The 17,460-nt window shown below is 45.1% G+C and overlaps 1 protein-coding gene across 1 annotated transcript in view; it reads left to right on the plus strand.

Moving 5' to 3' along the window:
- Nucleotides 1–17,150, plus strand: part of LOC133357204 (double-strand break repair protein MRE11-like) — a 74,943-nt gene extending 57,793 nt beyond the window's left edge. The window contains 7 exon segments of the mRNA XM_061575034.1: nt 4,063–4,166; nt 7,597–7,767; nt 14,460–14,519; nt 14,967–14,981; nt 14,984–15,112; nt 15,114–15,162; nt 17,071–17,150. Coding sequence (XP_061431018.1) covers nt 4,063–4,166; nt 7,597–7,767; nt 14,460–14,519; nt 14,967–14,981; nt 14,984–15,112; nt 15,114–15,162; nt 17,071–17,150 — 608 coding nt within the window.
- Nucleotides 17,151–17,460: the final 310 nt, after the last annotated feature.

The raw sequence follows: 17,460 nt of genomic DNA on the forward strand, positions 1-17,460 counted from the left end.
CAATATTTTTATGGTGATTACAACCATGGATTCTGTTGCACGTGTGATTTACACACGCGGGTGTCACGAGCTTAACCGTCGATGCGAGTTGACAATTCAAGCATTGTGAGACCCCAATTGCGACGTGAGCTTGTGCCCGAGATGGATCACAGCAGCGCAGGTTTGGTGTCCGTGCTTTTTGGCTGCAAGTGGTGGCTTAGTGGTTTGTGCTGCGGTCTTGGTGACCCCTGCATTCAGTTTTCTTTGCAATGCGTAACATTGGTGACGGTGCGTTTCGACCTTCTACGTACGTCTCTAAAATAGAGCTCTGTTCACTCGTTCGGTATCATTAGCCAGGGGGAGGCAGATGTAGCCGTGGGGCACGCTCGCCGCACAAAGATCCACGCGTGTCCCCTTGTTCCTGCGGTGACGCTTCGTTTCGACCTCCGTCCAAATTGAGCACTTTTCGGCGTCTGGGCGTCACAGTCAGGTGTAACCGGGTCACGCTGGCCGTACAATCCACTCGCGTGTTCTGTTCCAGTCTTCTTTTGTAAACGGCGCGCAATTAACCTTGGCACATTGTAGTAAACATGTGCTTGTGCAGTGTCAGGAAACTAAAAAAGGAAAAGGTTTTTTCTCGACTCTACAGATTTATAAGCGAAGTAAACGGCATTTTAGAAGTGATTGCAGCCAATTACTCGCCTCGCATATAGCCTCCGTTTGCTCGATGCCGCAGCTGTTGCGGTTACAATTCAGTGTCAAAGGCCTGATCTGAAATTATCCAACTATCTCGGTTTGGTTTAGGCCTTACCTTTGGTCACTTGTCTCTGGGTATCCATTACAATTTTTTATTTTTGCAGCCACTTGTGGCCTAATGATTGATGCCTACGGCTTGGAAACGATCAGCAAGTAACATTTATCCTTCACTGCAAAGATCGTAGCCGCCCTAATCGAGCACTGGCGGAGCCAGTGGGGGGGGGGGGGGGTGGCACGTGCCCCCCCAATGATCCGATCGAAATCCCTAATTTCGAAGGGATCATTGGGGTTTATTAGTAATAAATCGGCATTTTGCGACCCCCACTGCCACTGTGTAGCATATTATTACGTGCCAGGGACTCTATGAGATGATAGGACAATAGTCTGAGTCCATAATTGGCAACAAGTAACGGCGAAGCAGTTATAAGTGACTCAGAATTGTGCGCAGTTGCGTATACAGCACACGACTTCCCTGAAGGCATCAACACCTTCAGCGAGCGCGATGCCGATCACACAACGCGGTTCTAATTCGACCCTCGATCGATGGCTGCGCCATCGCTGCACTTGCGTCGAATAAAAAAAGCAAGGGACAAGTCCTGACTTACTAACAACTCCTATAATTTTTCATTGCTGGAGGGGTTGCCCCCCTACCTGAAAATCCTGTCTCCGCCATTGCTAGAGGGTAAGTTTTTGACCTGGAAAAAGGATTTTGTTTCCAAATTTATCGTGCTTGGTCAGCAATGGAAGATGATGTATCATTATTATTTTCATGTTATTATCGGATGACGCGAACGATGTGTGTTAATGTGTGGTTGCTGACATTTCACGTGGCCTTAAAGTGCACATCGCCTGCAAACAGGGAGCGGTAGTGCAGCGGTTCGCGCGCTGCGCTACGAACGATGGCAGCCGGGGTTCGATTCCCGCTCGCGGTCAACACTGGTGACGATTGTCTGAACCGGTCCAGCCTCAAATGATTACCTGGTGCGGTGTGTAAACATCGCCACTGGGGAGACAAAGGCGGCCGGAGACATGGTCCCGCCCACCCACCCCCCTCGTGTGTCGTACCGGTGCTACTCGCTAACAGCGCTTGCTGCTCCAGTCTGTTAAGGATATACGGGGGATCTTTGTCTTTGCCCACCAATGATGTCAGATTACTCTTTGGTTCTTTCGGTAAAGTCACGTAAAAAGAAAATAAATTAGATAATAGAATACGACGTTTCGATTGCAACACAAGCAGTCGTCATCAAGTAGAACAACTAAATTTGCGAGAGAGACAAAACACAGACACGGAGACACAGACAGACACACAAGCAGAGAGAGACATCACAGAGACACACAGAGAGAGACATACAACATAGACACACAGAGACCCAATGCCTCTGTTCAAGTTCATTTATTAGGTATAGCCCTGTGAACCATTCGGCTCTTGAATCGGGTGCAACCGCAAAAAACAAAAAACTAAAACATGAACAAAAAAACATCTTAATGTGAATATGTGACTGGGTGCAAACAGAAAATCCAAGAAAAGACAGCAAAATATTGCAGAAAAAAACACCGTACACCAACGCTCTGTGTCGAGGCCTTAAATATAGAGAAAAGGGGGGGGGGGGGGCAGAGAGAGAGAGGTGGTTTTGCTGGAGCAGAGAAATTAGCATGTCAACGAATCCACCCCGAAGCGACCGAGGGAAAGAAGATGAGAGCCTGGTAAATTTTAGAGAGAGAAATAGTTTGAGAAAACAAAATTTTGCAAATATTTTGGAAATGTTATGTAATGCCACACAGAGAGTCGGCTAACACACAGTTAACGCATAGCCTGGTCGATTACGATCTCCAGAGATGTCAGATTGTTATATTAGGCTCTCAATAAGGTGAAAGCTTCCCCCACCGCTGGTATGAATCGTAGAACTATACAGGCCGGGCATGTAGAGGAGTGGTTATTAACCTTTACTTTTGCGGCCTTGCACCCCTTATGATTCTCAATTGTACAAAAATGTTAGTAAATACATAGGTTTAAAGCTTTCGTGACTGCAGGGATTCATCTTCTTGGTTCTTTCGGTAAAGTCACGTAGAATGGAAATAATAAAAATAATACATAATAAAATTATTCTCACGACGTTTCGGCCACAACGCAAGCAGCCGCCCTTTACCGAAAGAACCAAGAAGATAAATACATAGGGTTTGATGAAACAAAGTAGTTGTACTGACATGCCCGTGTCTAATTTGTGTTTCGATGATATACCTTCGAACAAAAATTTGGCCATGTCTCGCACCCCCAGAAAGTGCATCTCGCACACCAGGTTAAGAACCACTGATGTGGAGCATAGACTACCTAAATTAGTGAGGAGAAGCATGTCTGAGGCTCGCATTGTCTGCTTCTGAAATTCCCCAAATCTAGTTTTAATCACACCTATATGAAATTTTTTTTCACCCTATGGAAGGTTACCATTGCGTTGAACGTGAAATTCCAGTTACTTATTTGCAGATTTCTTGTAGTACAAATGATCTCACCTGAGGATAATTGGCCAAGCAGTGGGCATTCAACTGCCTCCCTCAAAATATATATTGGCCTCCCATAATGCAGTTCTGCAATATCATAACTTGACCACGCTGGTCAGTGCGAGTTAGTGAAGGACCGTTACTTATGTATGTGTGTTTGTTTCGCACTGTACGTAGCCAACCGTTCTAATCGGAGGTGCGGGGACATCGGTTAGAGCTTTGTCCTGGCAGTCGAACTGAGGTCGGTTGAGTTCATAGATGGGCGATAACCGCTGCCTCGCTACAAAGCCCCGCATCATGTTGATGCACGTTCGAATTTCAATCAATGCTATTTTTTTTTGTTTAAAAGGTTTGTTTACTGCTCAATATCTGGTAATGGAAAACCATTCATACTCGCATGCCAATTGAAAACTGTCCACGTGTCTGCGTGCCTCAAATGTTATGTACACTTCAAATGTGTTTCCAAGGCACCGTCACTTCAAAGTGCATCAGTCAATCCTTGTGCCCTTTCTGCTCCGAATAAAGGGCATTTCTTGAAAATGTTACCCGGTTATATTTTCTTTTTGGAGGCAGCGTCGTAGCGTTTAGCACATTCGAACTCGGCCCATTAACATTTTTTCACCATTCACGTACGTTGTGTCGTGCCGAAGAAATACCAGTATCACAACAGACAGGGATATGCACCCTGGTATCGTGACATTACACACCACACAAAAGCAGACCACTCTGTGTGTCACGTGCACTCGGCACTGAACCACATGTTGTACTTGAGCGAAAATGAGGACTGTGCACCCGCGCTGACATCGGTTTTGCTGTTCTACCTTCTTCCAGGGGACGAGATTGATTTCGGCCAGGCATTCTCACACGCGGCCCACGGAGAGAACACACTGCGGGTGGAAGACTTGGTTAAAGAGTATTTTAAATCCGCCGAAAAGGTAAATTATTCAGCAGCCAGGGGCGTCACGCGAACGCCTTGCATGCCTCGGGTCATTTATGGAAATTGGGTAAAAGGGTGCGGCCCTGAAAATGCATTGCTCATTTCCCTGCCTGCACGCAGGCCTGCTACTTTTTCCACGCTGGCCAGTTGTCTTCGAAGAGGTGGGTGGATTCTGACAACACTTGACCTCCCGATCAATCAACTGTGGTGTTCCCATTCATACTACTTGGTGGACAGAGGTGGGGGGGGGGGGAGTTTAAGAAACCTACCGATCTTTTCCACCAGTTACCTACGCATTGCAAGTTCACTGCCGCTATTACACCACAGCAGCATATCCCCTTCCTGGGAAGTCATTCCACGTGGTTCTGTCCCTGATTTGAACTCCGTTCCCACCGTACAGCAGGGCTGAACACTGCTGTTGTAAAGTCTCTACGGGTGCCTGAAGCATGCAGCCTCTTAAACTCGCATTCCGTTGCCATGTTTGAAGGTCTCAGCTCCTTCTAGATTTGAAGTTTCCGTGACTGCAAGGATCCATACTCTTTGGTTCTTTCGGTAAAGTCACGTAGATGAAAAAATAAAAAATGAGAATAAAAATAAAAGATAGAAATAACTCAATTAAATCACGACGTTTCGATTGCAACACAAGCAATCAGCATCAGGTGTGACAACCACAGCAAGAAATTATTACTGAAGTGTTTCTCTGAAAGTTTAATAAAAACAAGATTGGCATTCCCTTCTCTTATTCTGTTCCTCCTTTTGCTTGACTTCCTCATGCCTCCACACAAGTCTCTCTTTGCAGTCTCCCCACCAGTCACCTTGAATGACATCACGACTGTAATCTCCAAGCTTAACCCTTTCCCGTTACGATGACGTACATTGTTGTGAAAGCCTACGTGTGAGATTAGATTAAGAGGTGTTTGGCTATTTTAATAACTTAATGTCATAAGCTGCGCGCGCCTTCAAACATCTATTTGAACTGACTCAATTATCTGAACCGAGAGGTTTAAACAAAAAATCTTTGATATTTTTGAGCACGTAAATGTTCTTTTTTTTTAAACAGAAAAAGAATCTGCCTCCAATTTATAGAATTTCTGCCACATTAAAAGCAGTGTGTGGGGTGCAAGTGATTTGTCTCGTATTGATAATTGCCTCCACAGTAAATCCGATTTCATGTCTCGAGTGTGTCGCTACATTCGTAGTTTCACACTTGAAGAGATAATCCTGACTCACTTAATTGTGCTTGGTAATAGGGGTGCTCAATGTGTGTACGGAACAGATACGTTCAAGAAAAGTTGCCTGTCAAACGAAATTCCATACACCGAACCCTATCTTCCCACCGACCCCATTATACAACTGGAGATGCATAATACAATCACACTTTAAAATACGAATTTCATGGAAAAATCGAGAATTCTGTCTGATAAAATAGTGATAAATAATAATATCTCAAAAATAAGTCGCAAAATAAATAAAAAATACCTTACAGTATCTTCTTGGTTCTTTCGGTAAAGTCACGTAGAAGGGAAATAATAAAATAATAAAAATAAAACATAATAAAATACAATTCTCACGACGTTTCGGCCACAACGCAAGCAGCCGTTCTCAGGTGAAGAACAGGTCTGTCGGGAAGACAGCGTCTGAAACGTCGTGAGAATTATTTTATTATGTTTTATTTTCATTATTTTATTATTTCCCTTCTACGTGACTTTACCGAAAGAACCAAGAAGATGAATCCCTGCAGTCACGAAAGCTTTAAATCGAAATACCTTACAGTACTTAACACGCAGGCTGTCACGACCAATTTGACGTTAATGTAGCCTTTGCGTGATGTCTGTCCCACATCGGGAAAAGTCAGCTGCAGTGCAAAGAAGAAATGTTAATCCACCAATTAGTCCACGACGTGGACTTTATGGAAGCCAAAGAGTTTTAGTTCATCAGCCTCGTTACTTTGCATACATTTTCAACTTTTCTCAACGTAAGTTCGACCAGCGAAGATGCAGGAACATCTGCTCTGCGACAGTAAAATTCTGGGTTCCATTAAGGCCCCATTTGTGATTTGGGCAATTTTTGTCCAGAGGGGAATTATTCCGCGGAGATGTACACTCGGACAAATGCACGTTTCACGAGCGCACGGTGTATCTCTGCTCATTCGATTACACTGGTCAACACACTTTTTCTGGCATAAGGTATTCCAACGGGTTCAATGTAATTTTGGGGTGCTGATTCCAAATCTGGCATCAGTTTTTGCCTATCACATCAGGTTTTTGAGATATCAAATATTGCATTTTCAATAAAAACTGCAGAAGAAAAATATTAAATAAATGTGGATATCTACATAAAATGATATTATTAACACACTATCCTAAAAATACAGCACCATATTTTAACACTAAAGCAGTCACTGACTCGCAACAACTTGCAATCATAAGTGACAGTTAATTTTGGGTAAAATCAATGAAAATGGGGTATGCCGATAGTATAAAAATGAGATGTGATAGAGCAAATCTGAGATCAGATTTGGAATCAACACCCTGAAATTAGTCTAAAACAGCTGCAAAAGTCCAGGCCAGAAAAAAAATGGGTTTTTTTGTTGACCAGTGTATTATTTGTGGGAGCCACTGCAGACAGATCCTGTTATCCGTGTCTATTTGTATAAATTACTCCTCTTATCCGCACAGGAAAGTGCATATAAATATACGTAATATGACGACTTTGTCAACACGTATGTGTCACTCTTCATATCTAAGCAAAGTCTCTGATGATTATCATATTTTGCTACTGGCAAAGGAGGTTCCAATGATGTAAATGCTTCACCCGAGCTCTCATACTCTGATAGTGCTGTTGTCTTTGAGTTGTGCACCTTTTGGCGTCATCTGGTCCAACACCATGTGAGACCAGGCTCTAAGAAAAGCTGTCTCGGGTGTGGACCAATCAACTTGAAGGACAGTGCACACATTATCAGAGTTGTGTTTTTTGTTTGCATTCCGACCGCAGGCATTGTGGTCAATGCAAACATGACTCCTTGTAAAAAAGGTGTCAGTTTTGTTGCCATATTAAATGGTAAAAAAACAATTATCTCTGATGATAATCGTCGCGTGGATAATATTTCTTGACACCAATAACAGCAGTGTCGTATAATAATAATATTAATAATAATTTACAGGCCTTTTTGAGTCCGCTGATGGATGAAGGCCCTCCCGCATGCCGTGTCGCTCATGGGTGTTGTTTGACCATTCTTCACCGCACTGGTCAGTGCGGGTAGGTGATGTCAGCCCCTGGTCCGGGAATTGAGCTCGGCTTGTCGGGATCACGGAGTGGCGCGCTAACCACCATGCCAACCACTCCACAAATCGGATAATGGGTGTACGGACGAATAACAGTGAGCAGCGCTCTCCGTTAACGCGTTGTGGCGCGCGTGTTTTATTCAGAACGTGCAGCTGGCGCTGTTGACGGAACGAGGAATGGGTGCGGCGGTGCAAGAGTTTGTTGACAAGGAAGAAAAGGAGGCGATCTCGGAGCTGGTCAAAGTGCAGCTCGCGAAGACGCAGGAACATCTGAAGAAAACGGAGGTGTCGTCAGTCGATACCATTGGTGAAGAGGTCAGGGGGCACGTTCTGTCTCAGATTCGCATCCAGGTTGCATCTAAACGCTGACCTACCGCGGTGTTAATTTCTCACGCGCACACGTTTTATCACTTGTTTTAGCCTGTTTTTTTGTCTGTCGGCGTGTGCTCTTGAAAAGTAGGATGCAGATTGAAGCGTTTTTCACTCCCTCTCCGCCAAGGCCCGTGACAAATCGCAGCGCTATTTTGCTCACTTTGTGCAATTAATTGGTAACGCTGTAAAAACAACCTTGTACGTTTCGATTTAAAGCTTATGAGACTGCAGGGATTCATCTTCTTGGTTCTTTCGGTAAAGTCACGTAGAATGGAAATAATAAAAATAAAACATAATAAAATAATTCTCGCGACGTTTCGGCCACAACGCAAGCAGCCGTCCTCATTCAGACGCTGTCTTTCTGACAGACCTGGTCTTCACCTGAGGACGGCTGCTTGCGTTGTGGCCGAAACGTCGTGAGAATTATTTTATTATGTTTTATTTTTATTATTTTATTATTTCCATTCTATGTGACTTTACCTTGTACGTGATGATAATCTCGGCATCATTTATAAACAGCAAAAAAAAAAATTTCTTCGCAATGATTATTAGTCTTGAAGAATGCGTTGGCACGGCGGTTGATGTTCTGGGCTCTGAACCCGGTGACCTGAGCCCGAACAGTTTTGCCCCCCCTCACCCTTAACCAACTCGAATTTACCTGCGTGGTGAAGTATGGTCAAACGATGTCTACTACCGACGTGGCCTGAAGAGGCCTCCGTTCAGTAAGTGGATTTACAAAAGTGGCTGCAAATACATTTTAACGTGAAAAAAATGTTAACAAATAATACTAATTTAAAATTGTTATAAAACTGCTGTTCATCAGAGATAATCTGAGCCTTTATTAAGACATAGTACGTCTTAATTCTTAGGAGGCATTTTCCCAATTAAGCGTGATACATGATTAAATGGCCGTCTTTAACCCTCACCTTCACTCCTTTTGCATCTTATTTCCATTATTATTAGGCTTATTTACCCAGAAAAGCCTCATTGAGTCTCAAGACTCATTTTTTATTCAGACGGGGTACTGTCAAGTTTACGCAGCAGGGGGGCGATGTTTCTCAGCGCAATTCCAGTTGAGTAATTCGCAGGATTCTTTTTGCTGCATTCGGATATTTTGGGCCAATACCAGTTGCACTGAAGTCTTTTTAAATCCTTTATATTAAGTTCACTTGCTTGCTTAGGACCGTGCAAATCTTTCGGTCGTTTTTTAACCCACTTCCCGTGATCCAATTGAGCTGACATTTTGCACACAGACTCGTTGTGCGTGACATTGCATTTTCGTGAAATTTTTTTTTCAAAATTTTACACTGTTTAGAGAGAAATAAATAAATATTTAATTACCAATTGTTTAATGCTGCCAGACAATCATCTGATCCATAGGTGGCAGCCATCTCAAGCCAGAGGACGAGAGGACTCTAGCCGCCCCGATGCCACGCATATAAAAGATTTATAGTGAAAGACTTTGTTTTTACGGGTTAATTTTTGCATGCTATGTGGGGAGAAACACCAGAGAACCTTGAGAAAAAACCCTTGCTGAACAGGGGAAGCACATACAATCTCTGGACATCTGTGAAAAATAACTTTATAGCCCATCAGATTCCTCCAGTATAAATACATATTCTGATACTGATCACCACACAGAAAGGCACTTGAGTGAGAAATGGAACTCAGGACTTTCTTGCTGTGAGACACGAGCGTTATCACGGAGTCGCCCTGCCGCCTTTCTTGCCTTGTAGCACCAACAAGCCTTTCTATTGCTAACGCCATACGCCGCTCACCCAATCAAAGCGTACACCCAACATTATCCAGATCTCCCAATGCCATCCGTAGCTGGCCTCTTGCATGTGTCACCGCTAGCCAACTTCCTTAACGCGCCCACCACCCAGACAAACTTCCCGATTTATCGCCACGGCAATTCGAGGGTGCCTCATAATGCACGACGAAAGGGGGCCCACCAGATTGCACGTTCCTAACGAGTAATGTAATGAACGCATGGGGGGGTGCGGGGAGGGGGGGGGGGCTCTTTCGGAGCCTTGCCTCCCACGGACTGACGACACGATTTGTGATACGTGAGGAGCAGCGGCGGCGTAGAGAAGATAGGATTTCTGCGACGCTTCATTAGCTCGACCTGCGTGGTGGCTGCTGAATGTTGCTGATGGCGACAGGCAAACGCGAGCTACACGGTGAACGTGCTCGCCGCGCCACCAAACACAATTGTCGACACATTTGGTGGTTGCGCCATTTTTTGGCGCCGCCGTGGCGAGATGTTAACTCTACCTCGCCTGGTATGCAGGAGGTCGTGGGTTCGATCCTGACCCTGACGCCTGTTGCTGTACATTTGGAGTTTGCATGTCTCTCTCTCTCTCATCATCATCACGGTGGCTAGGAGATGTTAACTACCTCGCCTGGTATACAGGTGGTCGTGGGTTCGATCCGGACCCTGACACCTGTTGTTTTTTTGGAGTTTGCGTGTCTCTCTCTCTCATCATTATCACGGTGGCAAGGAGATGTTAACTACCTCGCATGGTATGCAAGAGGTCGTGGGTTCGATCCTGACCCTGATGCCTGCTGTATATTTGGAGTTTGCGTGTTTTTCTCTCTCTCCTCATCATCACGGTGGCTAGGAGATGTTAACTACCTCGCATGGTATGCAGGAGGTCGTGGGTTCGATCCTGACCCTGACGCCTGCTGTATATTTGAAGTTTGCGTGTCTCTCTCTCTCATCATCATCATGGTGGCGAGGAGATGTTAACTACCTCGTTTGGTATGCAAGAGGTCGTGGGTTCGATCCTGACCCTGATGCCTGCTGTATATTTGGAGTTTGTGTCTCTCTCATCATCATCACGGTGGCTAGGAGATGTTAACTACCTCACCTGGTATACAGGTGGTCGTGGGTTCGATCCGGACCCTGACGCCTGCTGTATATTTGGAGTTTGTGTGTCTCTCTCATCATGATCACGGTGGCTAGGAGATGTTAACTACCTCACCTGGTATACAGGTGGTCGTGGGTTCGATCAGGACCCTGACGCTTGCTGTATTTTTGGAGTTTGTGTATGCTCTCTCTCCCCATAGTCACATGGTCCTCTATTTTTTTCCCTCCACATTTAGAATCAAACATGCGTTTAGAGCAGTGGTTCTTAACCTGGGATGCACCCACCCCTTGGGGGGTGAGATGCCCTTTCTGAGAACTAAAAGGGTGCAGGCTGCAGTGGTTTTGAGTGTTTGTCTGCTATACATTTCCACACCATCAGCCGCTTCGTTGAGCTATCACATGTGGCCAGGTCGCTTCTGAAAAGAGCTACATAGCTCAGTGGGCTTTACCTGGTAAAATACATTTTTTTTAATTAAAATCTCTGCATGGCCGAAAAGGCTCCCCCCACCCCCACCCCACCACTGATTCTTATTTCGTATGGCCCATGTAGAGCAACCATTAGGGATTTGGTTGTAAGCGATTTAACCATTCGATTGGTTTGTCCCAGAGTTGGTGCTTTGCGGATACAAAGACAAAGATCCCCCGCATAGCCTCAGCAGACTGCTGGGGCAGCGAACACCTACGAAGGCTGAAACGACACACGAAGGGGGGGGGTGGGTGGCAAGGACCACACCCGGCCACCTTTGTCTTCCCAGCGACGATGTTAACACACTGCACCGGGTACTCATTTGAGGCTGAGTTGACCTAGAGACGGGTGGGAGCATTATTGGTGTTCGCCGTAAGTAGATTTCCAACTCGGGTTTCTGGGTTCTTACCACTACACCGCCCACCCAAGCATCTTTAAAACCATAATATAGGTTTTTGGGTCAGATCGCGTTATTTATAAATGTGTCGTAACCCTCCACCACCCGACAAGGCCAAACAGTAAAAAATGTGTCACGTTTTCAAAGGACAAAATTATTCACTTCTTTAGCCCACCGGTGTGCTGAAGAGAGAATCAACAGCATTTTGCTGATAATTACAATCAGCTTCATCGGGCAAGAATGGAACATCGTACTCAAATTTTAAAATGCTGTTGATTCTCTCTTCAGCACACCGGTGGGCTAAAGAAGTGAATAATTTTGTCCTTTGGAAAACGTGACACATTTTTTACTGTTTGGCCGTGTCGGGTGGTGGAGGGGGGGGGTCGCGAAAGCCTACGTGTTAAATCTTTAAAACCCTCCGCCTCCATCCACCGAGCAGTATAAATAGGTTGCGTGTGGTGGTGGGGTAAAGTGTGGGTACTTTTTCAAAGAATTCTGGCCACCATGGTAGCAGAAGCCACATATCCTGAAAAGCCAATTATAGGCCCTATAAGGCTGATGCTCTATAAGTATTTAATACGAAGAGATGGAAAGTTGTTTGTCTATTTTATTGTGCATATAATATTTGGTTCACTGCGCAGCTGGCCAAATAAAACGCGTTTACTCGGCTTAATGTCTCTCTGAGCAGATTTAGTCTATGCAAATGTGTTCAGCGCGCTATTAGCATTAAACATGCAGTGCGCACACAGCACGGTTCACCGCTCGGTCGGCCCCAACCTGAGATCCGTCCCCCGTCACCAATACCAATCATCACCACCATGAGGGTGAACGCAGCGTGATTCATCCGCGACCGATGACTGTTATCGCTTTGTGTTAAACATTACTTAAGCGCTTGTCACCGTTTATGTTACAGTCGTGCTGTCAGAATATAAGCACAGAGTAAATCTTTTTTTTTTATTGAATACGCCTACAAAGACAAAATTGCCCCTGAATGCGTCCTATTTTGTTAGTTAAGCAATATTTTTTTTTAGCTAGGAGAGACCGAATGGGGGAGTGTAAGGTGTATTAGTCTCTGGTTGCAAGGTGGTGTGGAGATGACAATTTCATCACTGCTTTTCTTGGATCATCTTCTGTGTAGCGTTTTAAGTCTTCCTGAATTGTGTAACGGAGTCTTTTCTACCTACCGCAGATTTCCTTCCTTTATGCCAAAGCACTCGTGAATGTAATTGGTCACACTGTCCATTGAAGGGACCCAACTTGAAAAAAGAGTCTTGAGATTCATGAGCCTTTCTTGGGTGAATAATTACGTCCATTATAAGCCACATGCAACGTTGGAAAAAAAAAGCTGAAAAGTGTGCAGAGTATGCTTGTGGTTGAGCAACACGCGGATTATAAAACATCGTCGTCGCTGTTAATAGAATACGTTGGGCTTAGGCGGGACGCGGCGCGAGGAATGGATGATGGCCGGCAGAGGTCGCAACCGGGTACCCGATACCCGTACCCTACCCGATACCCGGCTACCCGTACCCGGCCAGGTACGGGTACCCGTTTGCGACCCTGGTGCGGCCGGGTATGGGTACGGGTAGGCCGTGAGTCACTGGTGAGTAACCGTTTGTCACTCATTTCCCAACGTCTTGTCTCTTCTCACAATTCAAGTTCCTAGAATCAACCCACCCACGCCTGCAACATGGCTTCATCCCAGAGGTCGCAATCAGGTACCCGATACCCGTACCCTACCCGGCCGGGTACGGGTAGGGTACGGGTACGGCCGGGTACGGGTACCCGTTTGCAACCCTGGTGGGGCCGGGTACGGGTAAGGGTAAGGAATCAAAACCCGTTTGCGACCTCTGATGGCCGGTAGCCGCCCCCCCCTCCCCCCCCGTAAGAACGCGTGTCAGAGGATGCACACCGTGTCCTCTGGGATGGGGGGGGGGGGGGATCCTAAAGTAATATCACATCTTCTGGAGGCTGTGCTTTGGTTGAGGTTCGCACACTGTTTGCTTAACAAGTAATTGTTGTGCGGAATCTGCTAAGAATGTCAAATTTAAGTGCAAAATTCTAAATTTTACACAGTGGTGATTTTGTTCAGTCATTGGTGGCCGTGGACAAGACCATGAATAATGCCTTTTTTATTAATTATCATAACACTTCCGCTATTTTATTTGGAAAATATTATTCATGTTCTTGTCGCTGATAATATTTTCTTTATTTGTGTTATGCTTTGGTTTGTCTCCATTATATTCACCTCCAGTCTCCATGGCAATCTATGCTAGTCTACGAATAAGTTTCAGTTCATCCCTGCGTCTTGCAATCCGGAGAATGCATCGTCTTCCAGAAGACTTCCCGAACCGGATGCTTTTAAATCACCGCGTTTGCAACCCCTGGAAGACGGCTCTATAAAGTACCACGTTCCTCCTATTTTAAAATTACATTTTTTTTTACCAAAATGACTCCAAAGTACATCTTACTATTCCTGAGCATCATTTGAACCTCATTTGCTAGTAACAATATGATAATTGTTTTTTTACTCATCTATCTGGCAACAAAACTGACACCTTTTTTACATGGAGTCCAATCAACTTCAAGGACAGTGCACATTATCAGAGTTATGTTTTTTGTTTGCATTATGACTGCTCGTATTGTGGTCTATGTAACATGACTCCTTGTAAAAAAGGTGTCAGTCTTGTTGCCAGTTAGAAGGGTAAAAACCAATTATCATTCCTGAGCATCTTAAACTTCTCGAGAATTCAACGCAGTCCCGTCACAGTGGATCATTATTGTCCGTGGTCGATAGCGGAGCGAACGAGCAAACGAGTCACCCGAGCTACTACACGCCCAGTTCGTGCGCCGCGTCGTCTTGCCTTCGTTGCCCTCGCTAATGACGCCTCGTCTCGTTTCAGGTGCGTCAGTTCCGTGAGTCCTGCAAGAAAAACATGCAGGAGGACGAGGACATCAAAGAGGTATGTTTTTGATAATTGTTTTTTTTACCCTTCTATCTGGCAACAAAACTGACACCTTTTTTTACAAGGAGTCATGTTTGCATAGACCACAATACCTGCAGTTATAATGCAAACAAAAAACACAACTCTGATAATGTATGCACTGTCCTTGAAGTTGATTGGTCCACACCCGAGACAGCTTTTCTTAGAGCCTAGTCTCACATGGGTTGGACCAGATGACGCCAAAAGGCGCACAACTCAAAGACAATGCACCATCAGAGTATGAGAGCTCGGGGAAAGCATTTACACCATTGGAACCTCATTTGCCTCCCCACCCAGCCCCACCCTCCCCACCCAGCTCCTCCCTGCACAACGGACGGACGGACACAATAATCCCCTGTGGGCTGGTGTAACCAGGAGGTTCCAACCAGTATAATCTCTCTTCTCTTGTCTTGCCCCGTCCTATAGGCGGTGAGCCGCTCCTCCGAGCAATCAGACCCACTGGGGAGTCGAGCGATCGCGACGATGACGACCAAGACGACGAGGAGAGGGCGGACGAGGTCCATACTTCTACGAGCAGGGGTCAAGGCAAGGGCAGCAGAGGTCGGGCCAGAGGGTCAGGGGTCAGCGGTCACAAGGGGCAAGACGACGAGAGGAGGTCGGGGTGAGTCGTATTCCGTGGCTGGGTGCCTGTCAGGTGATCCGTGGCGGCTAGCTATTTAGGGCTCTGTGTGCCTGTGTGTTTGTCCTCTCTCTGTGTGTCTCTGTGTTATCTCTCTCTGCTTACGTGTCTGTCTATGTGTCTCCTGTTCTGTGTTTAAGCTCTCTCTTAAATTTAGCAATCTTTGGAAGAGCGTAATCAACCAGGTAGGGTGTGACTGTTGTGTTTGCCGACTATCTGTGTTGTAATTACATTATATTTCTAAGTTTACTAGGTTTTGATTTCTCTTTCATTTGTACCTGATGATTGCTTGTGTTGCAATCGAAACGTCGTATGCTATTGTTTAATGTATTATGTCTCTTTCTACGTGACTTTACCGAAGAACCAAAAGAGTATTTAGGGCCTGCTCGTTATAAAAATTGTCCACCCTCAACCACATCGACAGCATAAACCGTGGCAGCTGATGCACAAATGTTAATCAAAATACCCTCCAGGGTGCGACTTCTTCTCATCCAGAACAGACCGTGCAACGTGTAACGAACGCAATGCCCGATCCACGAAGGAAACATCGCAGCGATACACTCTGCTACTCCTGACGCGTTTATCTCGCTTGAGCACCTGACACGTGACATTGTAGTTGTTGCTCTGCATGTACATCAGCCATACGAAAGAAGATTATGAAAATGATAAGCTGCATACGCAACTGGCCCTGAGCCTGTCGGTGCATTCCAGATGAATTTGGCCATCGACATCGTACGGTACAGGAAGTGGGTATTCATGATCGCTCGATCCGTGGAAGAAGACCAATAGTTTCTCATGACAGATGTGGCCCCTGATGGTGCATTGTCTTTGAGTTGTGCGCCTTTTGGCGTCATTGGTCCAACCCATGTGAGACTAGGCTCTAAGGAAAGCTGTCTAGGGTGTGGACCACAACTTCAAGGACAGTGCATACATTATCAGAGTTGTGTTATTGTTTGCATTATGACGGCAGGTATTGTGGTCTATGCAAACATGACTCCTTGTAAAAAAGGTTGTCAGTTTTGTTGCCAGATAGAAGGGTAAAATAACAATTATCAGATGTGGCCCCCTTTTGTGCTTCATCACCCGAGGATGTTTTATCAGTGGGAGCCCCCTCCCTTTACCACCCCCCGACTAAGGTGGTAGTCTATAAAATATAAAAAAATACTTTTTTTTTTAAAACACGCTTTAATGAAATGTACTGTCCGAGCTGCCCCTCCCCCTGCCCCCTTCCCCCATCGCCCCTCCCCTCCTTCCACATCCTCAGCCCCTCGGCGTGGCTCCCCGAGGCTTGCCGTAACGTCAGGGACCACGTGGTGATTACAGGCAACGTGAGTTGAGCGTGGACAATTAGAGCCGTAAACTTGGACAATTAGAGCCATAAAAAAGATAGTTTAAATTTTTTTTTCAATTATAGAATATAGTATTGTCATCAGTATGACATACGTATACCAAGTTTTGCAGTCGACACGACATTGGGAAGACGGTTGAAATTGAGTACAAGATTTGAGGATACAACAGACAGAATGATTTAAATTAAAAAGCGTGTAAAATGTTTAAAAATATATTTTTTTTATTGTAATTATAGAATAGTCTTGTCATCAGTATGACATAAGTATACCAAGTTTGCAGTCGATAACACATTGGGAAGTGGGTAAAAATTGAGTTAGAATATTTTTTGAGGATATGATAACAGCCGGAGTGAGTTAAATAAAAGCGTTGTAAAAAACCGGCAAAATCTTTGCAAAAAATATATCCTGTCCCTGTAATGGCTGATATTAGTTGCATAATGTCTCACCCTCCCTGCTGTGCAAAGGATTAAAAAAGCAATCGTTCGCTATATTTAAGTCCATCTTGAAAACTTAGCTCTAAAATTGGCCTTTAATTCCCTAGGTCTGGCCGTGTACCTTTGCAGGTTGTTTATTTCCCACTTTCCGTACACGGGACGCATTAGTGGGATCTACTACGGATGAAATGCGCCTTACAAATCTACATTATTATTGTTGTTGTTGTTACAGCTCGGATTTGTTATTCTATTCAGGTGTCTATTTGTTTTGTCTCAATTTTACCCTGTAACATGCATTTAGATGTTCTCCTTTCTTCTGTCCTGTTCTCTCTCGCCATTAGCCTTAACACGTGTAAACATTCGCGTACAATTTGCATAAATCATGAATAAGCGTGTGTGTTCTCAACGCGCACGCAATTCGATGCGCTATCATGACCAGCATTGAACGGCTGAAACGTTGCATGCCGAGTACGCGCGGAATCCACTTTAATGGCTTT

This window comes from Lethenteron reissneri, chromosome 57 (assembly GCF_015708825.2).
Source record: "Lethenteron reissneri isolate LAM-NWPU_2019-01 chromosome 57, ASM1570882v1, whole genome shotgun sequence".
Lineage (NCBI taxonomy): Eukaryota > Metazoa > Chordata > Hyperoartia > Petromyzontiformes > Petromyzontidae > Lethenteron > Lethenteron reissneri.